The sequence below is a fragment of the Orycteropus afer genome, unplaced genomic scaffold (assembly GCF_000298275.1).
Source record: "Orycteropus afer afer isolate SDZICR_OR568_19922 unplaced genomic scaffold, OryAfe1.0 scaffold00099, whole genome shotgun sequence".
NCBI classification, from domain to species: domain Eukaryota; kingdom Metazoa; phylum Chordata; class Mammalia; order Tubulidentata; family Orycteropodidae; genus Orycteropus; species Orycteropus afer.
The window spans coordinates 6,940,818-6,951,422 of record NW_006921686.1 but is presented as its reverse complement, the minus strand read 5'-3'; the positions used below and the strand labels follow the sequence as shown (position 1 = coordinate 6,951,422).

The 10,605-nt window shown below is 54.6% G+C and overlaps 2 protein-coding genes across 2 annotated transcripts in view; one reads left to right on the top strand and one right to left on the bottom strand.

Moving 5' to 3' along the window:
- The window catches only part of IRGQ (immunity related GTPase Q), a 3,335-nt gene extending 955 nt beyond the window's left edge, over window positions 1-2,380 (bottom strand). The window contains exons 1-2 of the mRNA XM_042781276.1: window positions 1,851-2,380; window positions 3-422 (exon numbers count right to left, since the gene is read on the bottom strand). Coding sequence (XP_042637210.1) covers window positions 3-422; window positions 1,851-2,380 — 950 coding nt within the window. The remainder of the gene's footprint in view (window positions 1-2; window positions 423-1,850) is intronic.
- A 1,427-nt stretch (window positions 2,381-3,807) lies between these two features.
- Window positions 3,808-6,426, top strand: ZNF576 (zinc finger protein 576). Its single transcript, XM_007942930.2, has 2 exons — window positions 3,808-3,931; window positions 5,999-6,426. Exons 1-2 carry the CDS (start codon window positions 3,808-3,810, stop codon window positions 6,424-6,426), a joined length of 552 nt encoding a protein of 183 aa, XP_007941121.2.
- The last annotated feature ends 4,179 nt before the right edge of the window (window positions 6,427-10,605 follow it).

Genomic DNA, 10,605 nt, shown 5'->3' with positions numbered 1-10,605 from the left:
GAGGCACCAAGGCCCGGACCTGGGCCCAGTCCTTCTCAGTGGGAGCCCCAGACGTGACGAGGATGACAGCATCGTAGGGGGTCGGATGACGGGTGGCGGCAGTGCCTGTGGGGCCCAGAGGCACGGTCCAGAGCACCACATTGGGACGCTCAGGGGCCGGGTAGGGCGTGGGCTCCACGGGCACCGAAGCAGGCGCGGCACCTGGGTCGCCAGGATCCAACCCGAGCAGCAAGTCCAGCACAAGGCCCACGTCGGCTGAGCCCGCCACAGCCAAGTCCAGACGGGCGCTGCCTAGGCGTTCCAAGCCGGCTCGCACCCACGACAGCGCCGCCTCCAGGCCACCTCTCTCGAAGGCTTCCCGCACAGCCTCCAGCTCCGCTGCGCCCAGCACCTCGAAGCCATCCTGGGCCGCTGGCAGAAGCCTGCAAGGACAAGGAAGGATGGAGTCAAGGGTAGACTATCTAGACGCCTGTGTACTGGGCCCGGCAGACAGCCGAGCTAAGATGACGAGGGCGGAGCTTTTCAAATAATCTAGGATTGCTGTGTTGATAGAAGGGAGGGCCCAAACAGATCTCAGAGCAAATAGAAGTAGGGCGGGGCTATGGAGATCTCTCCGGACTCTCCCGATGGGGCAGCAGACCTGTGGCCCAGTCCCTGATGCCAAGATGCAGTCCCTGGAACGGGCTTTTCGAGGGGGCCTGCGGAGTAAGAAAAGGCTAGGAGTCTGCCTTTTGGGCGAAGCAAAGCTCACAGTAAATGTGGACAATGGGACAAAGAAAGAATCAGGGCTGTAGTGTGGCGTAAATAAAAGCCAACACTATTTGATAGAAATAAGGTCCTAAAGACACTTTTTCGGGAAGGGTGGGAGAAGGAAGAAAGGAGGACTAGTGAAAGGAGAAGCTTCATCTACTAATTCCTACCCAGGGGATGTGGCTACAGAAAAAGGTGAGCAGCGGGCCAGTGGGAGGGAGCTTCCAGCCTATAATGTGGCGTAGCGTCTAAGGCACTTGACTGCTAACCAGAAGGTTCAAACCCACCAGCCGCTTCTACGGAAGGTTGGGCAATCTACTTCCGTAGTGATACGATACCTCCTTGGAAACCCAAGGAGGGGTCACTATGAGGTGTTTTTTTTTTTTTTTTTTTTTTTTTAAATATAGCTCATGAGGCTAGCACAGGACCAAGCCAACAGTCCCGTCGGTTATACAAGATGTCGCCATGGGTCAGGACGACTGGGCAGCAATTAACAACAGCGAATGGGCACAGAAGCCAGGGTAGACTGGAGAAGGGGCTCTCAAATGATAACGCTCATTGAGGGCGGGGCTTTACGGCAACAGGGCGACTTAGGACCAAGCTGATGGCAGGGACTGTTCGCAGGTGCGAGTCTTAGGGTAAAACCTTCGCAGGTATCACAAACTCATGTGATGAAAGCGAGCCCTTCTTCCAAATTCCGGCTGTGGGTAGTACCCGGGCGATAGGTCCGGACCCTTCCTAGAATTCTCATTAGGAAGAGGCACCTAGTGATTTCAGAGCTCTCACAGGAGGCGGGACTTGCATGACAGACAGGTCGGTAACTGCAGCAAACCCTTGTTGGGGCGGAGCCAAAATAACAGACAGGGTCAAGCACAGAGCGCTCGCTTGGGGTGGAGCCTGGCTGAGCTCAAAACCTGCGTGGAGGGGTGAGGCCTGGCTGAAGGAGTTGGGCAGCCCGCAGGTATCTGATTAAGGCTTCCTCAAAACACACTAGGGGTGGGGTCTCGAGGACCTCAGAGAATCCCTCAGAGGACTGATCTGGGCTAAGGAACCAGCCCTCCCCGCCCCGCCCCGCCCCACCCTCACGTCAGTGAGCCCACCTCTGCAGCTTCTCCGCCCGGCTCTGCAGAGCCGCCCGCAGGCGCTCTAGCTCCTCGCCGCCCTCGCTGCTGCTGCAGTCCGCTGGTAGCACGAAGAGGGCCGCGGGTCCTAACCCGGCGCTGTCCAGCAAGGTCGCTGTCTGATCCCGGGCTTGGGCTTCATTCTGTGAATTCCCGGGACGGAGCGTCCGCACCACCAGCAGCGGGGTCCCTCGGGCCAGGGCGGCCCGCGCTGCCTCCCCCAGCGCCGGGGGCAAGGCCTCCCCATTCCCCTCGGGTCCGGGCAGCACCAGTACCAGCACGTTGGCCTCCGCCGCCCAGGGCCCCGGCGCTGCGGGTGGGCAGCTCAGCTCGCCCAGAAAAAGGCCGGGACCCGCAGCCCGCAGGCTGGGGACTCCGGAATCTGGCCGTCCCTCGGGCGGTTCCAACGTCTCCACATCCTTGTCGCACAGCGCTGCGATCAACGCAGACTTCCCCGTGCCCGGGGGCCCCAGGAACAGGGCAGTCACGTCACCGCGCGGCGGAGCCATGGCTGCAAAGCAACACGCGAGTCAGGGAGCCCTCAACCTTTTTCTTTCCTAGTTGCCCACAATGAAACCAGAATTCAGTCCTTCACCCCCATCTCCTTCTCCCATCCTGGGCCTCACTCCCCAGGACCTAGAAATCCAGCGACCAGGCCCTAGTCCCCAGGGACCCAGGCATCCAGTGCGCCCTCTTCTGAACGCACGTTTCCCTGATTGAAAAACTCAGAAATCCTGGCCTCCAGCCTCTCCTCCCTCGGGGACACAGGAATTTATCCTTCCCACCCCCATCTCCCGAAGAACTTCCAAATCACCAACCGAGCAAACAGGCGACACACTGGGAGCGCAGATCCAAACGACTGGACTAGCCTCTGAGAAGCCCCGCCTCTTAGGCCCGGCGGACGGAGGCCTAAACGGTTCGAACGCCTGGATTTGGGAACGTCTGGACGAGTTCTGGGAGCTCTAGCCTGGCGTCACTCCCTCTAGGTGGGGCTGTGTCTTCAAAGCGTGACCTCGGATAGGCAGCCCCTCGCAGCGCCTGCGCAGAAGAGCTTACGTGCGCTTGCTTCCCAGCTCAGATTGCCTCTGGGCCTGGGAACAGTAAGGGCGCCAAGGCGCCTGCGCGCTTCCCCACTCGCGCAATAAGCTTACGTTTGTACGGTACAGGTGCCTCGTAACGTCATCACAACAGACCCCAAAGCAAAGAAGGACCCAACCTGTTATTTTGAGGACCTGGTTGGTGCAACTGTACCATTGCCGGATGGCAGTCCGGAATCTTGGCTTCGAGAGACTCACCAGGCGGAACGGCGCGGAAACCACGGAGACCCGGAGATTCGGTGGGCCCTACCCCGCTTCTCTCCGGGTGGTGGCGCTGTGGCGCGCGACTAACCGGCTCAGTGAAAGGCAGTCTTCTGCTGTACGGAGAAAAGCCGAGGCCTGGGCTACGGACTTTGGGAGGGGGCAGCCGAGGCAGTGCTTGGAACACCCGGACAGGGCTGGAAAAAGCGCGCGTGGGAGGCGGGGACTCTGGGAAAAAGGTGGGTCACAGGATGCCAGAGGGATGCCCCCCGAGGAGAGGTGGACTAAAAGCTGGGACAAACTTCAGGTAGAAATACCCCAAGACGCATGGTAGAGACGCGGGTGAGGGAGATCGGCTGGTATCAAGACCGAGCCCCACGCTCCGAGTTCCCGGAGTTAGTCTGATGCAGAAGGCCCTAGACGCACCGGTGAGAAAGAAGTCTCTAGCGGACTCCCAAACCCCGGGGTGTCGAACCTTTTGGGAGGTTTGAGTTTCTCGCTAGTGAGAGATCAGGTTAAGAGTGCAAGGAAATTGAGTCAGGGTTGGCAAGGAGAGCCACTGCCGAGGTCAAAAGTCTCGGGACTAGCGGGCCCTCCGCGCTGTGACAGGGTAACATCCTCAGTTGACTTGACTACTCATGCACGCTCCTCTCTTGACTAGAGGGGTCCCAGTCACGATGGAGGACCCGCACCCCAAAGAGACCATGGAGCAGCAGGCCTCGTCCAAGGAGAGGCGTCCGCGCAGTCCGGGAGGCGGCTTCTGTGAGTACTGTTGGCCAGACGCGGGTGGCGTGCAGGAGCTAGCTTTTCAGGGCCCAGCCTTGCCCATTGCTAAGGGGCTGTCCTACCGGACCACCTCTCCTTACCACCCTCACATGCACCCACCCTGGTCTGGCTACACAGGCAGGTATGGGATGCAGTTCAGAGGGACTGCACAGGAGGCTTGGGGTGGGAGACGTGGCCAGGAAAGGGCGCACACTGAGAGGAAGCCTGGGGTTCCAGGCCTGCCTCTGCCAGCACTTACAGTGTGGCCTGGGCCTCAGTTTCCCTGTCTGTCCAGAGAGGCTGCCACTACTCACTTCACAGGGCTGCTGTCGGGATGCGCAGCAGAAGCCGGGAAAACTCAGCGGGTAGCCAGCTACCTGATGCTTATTACGTTTGATATTCTTTATTTCATTCAGCCCCCCAGTAGACTTTAGGAAGTTGGTACTGTCTCTGTAAGATGAGGGAATCAGGGCAGAGAGGTATAAGCAGAGCAGTAGTTTCAATGCCTGCCAGCCAGAGACCAACACACACCTGTAATCGAACAAGTTAGTTAAGACACACTGTGGGGAATGTGGAGCTTCTTGGGAAGACAGGAAAAACAGGATTTGGGCTTAAGTCATTTTGGGGAGGGTTCGAGGAGGCAGGGCTTGGCTCTGGGTGGGAGGCTGCCAGGGGCGATTCTATGCTTGGGTATGTTAAGTCTTACTAGGAGGAGGGAGGAACGAAGCCAAAGATCAGGCTGTGATTGGTAAAGCAGCCACCAGCAACAATGACGCTTATTAGCCACAGTGAACTCAAAACTCACTGCCAGTTGTTTCTGACTCATCACAACCCCTCCTTGGGCTTCCGAGGCAGTCTTGCTAGGGAAGTAGATTGCCTGGTCTGACTTCCACAGAGTGGCTGGTGGATTTGAACCGCCAGTCTTCTGCTTAGCAGTCAAATGCCTTAAGCACTACACCACCAGAGCTCTTGTTAGCCACAGTAGGTGGCTGTTAGGGAGCTCTGGTGGTGTAGCGCCTAAGGCATTTGACTGCTAACCAGAAAGCTGGTGGTTCAAAGTCACCAGCCACTCCGTGGAAGGCAAACTGGGCAATCTACTTATGTAAAGATTTGCCGCCTCGGAAACCCAAAGGGGGTTGCTCTGAGTCAGAATCGACTCGGTGGCAGTGAGTTTGGTTTTTCTGGTGAGGGGGCGTTTGGTCATTTTGAGGTTCGAACAACATTCACGTGCTGTGTTCAGGCACGATTACGGCGTGTTTGATTCATCCCAGCCCCAGCGTGGCCTCCTCTGATCTTGATGTTCTGTGCACCATTTGTGTTCCGCAGGGGAACACGCAGACCTAGCTGAGAGCCAGGCTGCCAGATGTGGAGCTGGTTTTCTTTCCCAGCAGTTTAACGATTGCCAGCTGTGTATAGCCCTCCGTGTGGCCTCCTCAGGCACTGTTCTCTGTGTTTCCTATCAATTAACTCCTCATGTATTCCTTCCAGGAGCTCTGGTGATGTTGTGCCTAAGGCATTTACTGCTAACCAGAAGGCTGGCAGTTCAAACCCACCAGCCACTCCTTGGAAGGAAGACTGGGCAATCTACTTCTGTAGAGATACTGCCTCAGAAACCCTAAGAGGGGTCACTATGAGTCAGAAACGACTCGTGGCAGTGAGTTTTTTGTATTCCTTCCAGCAGCCCTTTGGGGTGGGTACTGTGCGCACCTCATGTTCCAGATGGGGAATCTGCTGTACTTGCCTGTGAAGCGGGGGAGCAAGGAGTCAATCCCAATCTGGCTTCAGAAGCTGTGCTATAACACCACACGGCTCTGCCAGACCACCATGCTGTCTGGGTTCCAATCCTGGCCCCACCATTTCATCCCCTAACCTCTCTGATTCTCAGTCTGCACATCCAGAAGTAGGTCCAGTAGTAGTTTGCCCATCCACACCCCTAGCCCAGCCCTGGCCCAGAGCCTGGCACACAGTGACCACACACCGTTGATTGTTAACGTGGTTCGGAGGTTTAGGAGAGGTCCTGGAGGTGCCTGCTGGCCTCCCCCGACCTCTCCCCACGTCCCTCAGGCCACCTGGGGGCCCCACAGTGCACCCGCTGCCTCATCACCTTTGCCAGTTCCAAGTTCCAAGAGCGTCACATGAAGCGCGAGCACCCAGCGGACTTCGTAGCCCAGAAGCTGCAGGGGACACTCTTCATCTGCTTCACCTGCGCCCGCTCCTTCCCCTCCTCCAGGGCCCTCATCGCCCACCAGCGCAGCCACGGGCCAGCCACCAGGTCCTCCCTGCCCATTACACCCACCGCTGCCCAGCCCACCTTCCCTTGTCCTGACTGTGGCAAGTCCTTCGGGCAGGTTGCTTCTCTGAGGCGGCACCGCCAGGCACACGAGGCCGGCGCGGGTCCTGGCCCCTTCGCCTGCACCGAGTGTGGCCAGGACTTTGCCCAGGAAGCTGGGCTGCATCAACACTACATCCGGCATGCCCGGGGGGAGCTCTGAGCACGGCTTAAGCCCTGTGCAGGGCAACGGCGGCTGGACCCACCTGGGACATGGGGCGCAGGTCCTCTAGGGGCCCTGGAGGGATTTCCCTCCCCCAGGAAAGCAGTGGGCTCCTGAAAAATAAACCCCAGAAGATTCTCATTTGGGGCTTTGGTCTTTGGAAGACATGAAAACCTTTAGGAAACCAGTAAAATTAGACAATAGTGAGAGCTTGTTTTTGGTTTTTTAAAAAAGTGCACAAGACAAGAGCAAGAGGAAAAATGTTCTTTGTATCTTCCTTATTTCCAATTAAACAGTTTGAGATTCCAATAAGCAGCAGATAGTGTCATTTGCCTTTAATTCCTCCCAGATGGACACCATGGGCGGTAGGAACAAAGTGCCCTGGATCTGTAAAGGGCGAGGGGCAGAGGAGCTGTGGTGTCCCGATGGGGGCCTGTCCTTGGAAATGGCATACTTTAAAGATGGGAGCCAGGCCCTGAGCCATGGGGAGGGGAGCAATCAAGTCCTTGTCTCTTCTGACTCCCTGCCAGCCTCTGCACTCAAGGAGGGGCCATGGCATTGAATGGCAGTGGCCCTTCTGATCAGTTAGGCCCCATTTAAATAATTTTGGGTACTGTTCCAGTGATGGAGTATTTTTCAGATGCGGAGGCAAGCCGGCACGAACCAACTAACAAATAGCATCTAAAAGCAGAAAAGATCTATATTGAAATGTCTACCCGGAGCTGAGGCTTTCAAACAGGAATCCTAGAGACCAGCCATCTAGCTTGGAATCCAACAGAGATACCGTCTGTTTAGTGTTTCATTTGGCCAACACCAGAAACAGATTTCCATTAAGATCCTATTTTCAGCTCCTTTGAAAGGCCCACCCCTGGGCTGACACTGCCTGCAGGGGCAGGCTGGGGCTGGGCAGTAGGTGTCACCCTACAGCTGGAGATGAGCCCCAGCCTGTCAGTTTACCCCTCACACGAGCTGTCCTGCCCTGGAGACAAGGGCGCATGCTCTGAGACTTTCTTTTGAGTTGAGGGAAGTTCTCAAAGCCCACAAAGAGAAGGATCCGTTCCCCCATGTTTAGCTAGGCACATGGCTGAAAAGACAACATTTCCCAGATCCCCTTGACATATTGCATTCTGGCTAACAGGATATAGAGTTTAGTTATGGACGATCTCTGGGGATTGTCCTTAAGCTTCAGGCCTCCACCTTCCTGCTTGAAATGTGGACACTGACCGACCTGTCTTGGACCATGAGCGACACGCAGAATGGCATAGCAGTGAGATAGCAGGAGTCTGGGTCCTCATGGGTGGTTGACTTCCTGGCTCAGAGCCGCGCCATCCTAACCCTAAAATATCCACCCAAGTCATTGTGTAAGAGAGAAATAAATGTGTCATGTTTCAAAAAACCACTGCCGTTGAGTCAGTCCAGACCATATGACCCTACAGGACAGAGGAGAACTGGCCCACAGGACTTCCAAGGCTGTACATCTGTATGAAAGCAGAGGTCGCATCTTTTTCCTGTGGAGCAGCTTGTGGGTTCAAACCACTGACTTTTCCATCAGCAGCCGAGCATTTAACCAGCGCACCAGCAGGGTTGCTTTCTATCTTGTGCACGCCACCGTTATTTTGGGGCCTGTGGCACATGCACCAGAATTTATAGGCTAAGGCAGGAGTGTGTAAACTACAGGCAAATCCAGCCTGCTGCCTGGTTTTGTAAATAACGTTTTATTGGAACACACACACACACAAACCCAAACCAAACTCACTGCCATCAAGTCTGATCCAACTCATAGCAACCCATCCTTGGGTTTCCAAGGCAGAATCACTATGGAAGTTGATTGCCCAATTTTTCTTCCGAGGAGTAGCTGGCGGGTTTGAACCGCCAGCCTTCTGGTTAGTAGTCAAATGCCTTAGGCACTATGCTACCAAAGCTCCTTATTGAAACACTGTCATGCTCATTCATTTATGTACTGTCTGTGGATGCTTTCACACATAATAGCAGAGTTGAGTAGCTGCAACAGAGACCAACCATATGGTCCACAGAGCCTAAAATAATTACTACTGGACCTTTTATAGACAATTTGGGGACCTCTTGCCTGACTGATACTTGTAAAACCTGCCGAATCTGGAACCCCCGTCCTGGAAAATATTAGCTCCAGCAAAGTGTGTATGTGTGGTTATTGTTTTAGGATTTGGGACAGAGCTAGCCTGGGCCTCTTTGCTGGAGGGATTTGGCTTCGACTCAGTTGGCCATTATATTTTTTTCCAAGACATCAACTTGAGCAAAGCCAAATATTTTCTCTGGTGCCTGATGAAAGCCCAGAACTTTCCAAGCCAGATGTCTTCACACCACCTCCAGAGAGGCTCCCCCAGTACAAGCCTAAGGCTCTAAACCAGCATGCTGTCCCAAGACTGGCAGCAATCTGCAAGATACACCCTTAGCTTCTCTCTCCCCACTTCCCAGATGTCATAGATTCTCAAGACTTTAAATAGCATCGCTGGTGATTTCAAGGATCTCAGTCCCAACACCAGACTTCCCCACCACCAGCCGCCTGGATGACGAATGGGAACCTCAAAGTTAAAACGGGTAAACGTGACTCCTGCAGAGCCTCCCAACTCCCATCATACTGGTAGACCTGTAAGCGCTGCTTTGGAATTCCGGAGTCTACCTACTTCTCACCCGCGAGTCACCTCCTTATGAGACCTCCGATTCTAAAGTTCTTGGGTTTGTTGTGCAAGGCTGTGGTCTGTAGTGGGAGCCCTAAATCCATCTGGAGCCTCGATGTAAGGTTCAGATGCCATTTGGGTTCTTTGACCATTAAACCAGCATTGTGGCTATGCATGGCCAAGTTCCAGGTCAAACATAGGGAGGGGCAGTTCCCCTTCAGGAAAAGTGTAGTTGAAAGTAGTTTATACTCACACAAGGAAGTAGGGAACTTGCCTGAGTGTCCTTTTCTAATTTAAATTAAGGTTGGGGTCTTGGTATTGTTTTGTAACCAACCTTGTGGCTCTGACTCAGGTTGCATGGTCATGAGTCACATATCCGGCCCAGTACCTAACCAGGTACTGGAGGCCCAGAACCAATCCTGTACCCCTATTCTATCTTCAGTTATATTCCCCATCCCGGTCCTTTCCTGTAGTCCCACCTGCAACGTGCTGAATGGATCTGCTGCCAATCACGATTTGGTGATGACTTTCAATTCTGTATAATTAGCCATGGCAGTGACTCAGCAGACTCCATTCAGCTTTCTGTACTGTGTACATGCTGACGTTTCCCTCCTCCTGGATGACTGTCTTGGGCCTGTCCAAGCTTAATAAAAGTGTCTGTGGAACCTGTTTGAACTAGGGGTCTCTTTTCCCCTTCCACCCACCTGCTCTCTCTGCCATCACTACTGCCCTCCTCCACTCTCTAGCAGACCACTCCTGTGCGCGCAAATCAGCCTACATCACTTCTCCGTTTAAAACTCTCCCGTGGCACCCCATAAATAAAACCCAGAAATTTTACTCTCTAAACCCAAGCATGTCCCCAAGCCTCCCCAGAATCCAGCCACACTCAGGCAGGCTCCTGCCCCAGGGCCTTTGCACTTGCTGTTCCTGCTGCCTCATTACCTGCAGTCACACCCCTAACTCTCACCCTGAGGTGTTACCTCCCTAGCACTCTTTAGTACCTTGAATCATTCACACTTCGTTTATTGATCACTATCTGTGTCCTTAAGGAGCTCTGATGGCACAGTGCCTAAGGCATTTGATTGCTAGCCGGAAGGTTAGTGGTTGAAGCCCACCAGCTGCTGTTGGAAGGAAGATGGGACAGTATACTTCCATAAAGATTTACCACTTTGGAAACCTGATGGGGGTCGCTATGAGTCAGAATCAACTTGATGGCAGTGGGTTTGGTTTGGTTTGATCCTTGTCCAAGTTCCTGAGGACAAGGAAGGGATGTGTGTCCCTCTTCCCTTCATGCCCAGCACCTAGGAAAGAGCTTGGCTGGGGGCTCAACGGGTATGCATTGCCTGCCCATTGTTTACCTACTGTCTCTCAGCCTCGTGGACACCCTTCCACACTGCTCAGTGATGCTGCAAACCGTTTCCTGGACACCCTTGACAGATGGCTTCCTTAAGTCCCGCCCATGAGAAGTATGGACAAAACACAGGCAGCAGACAGGCAGGACAAACTCACAGCTTCAAGGACA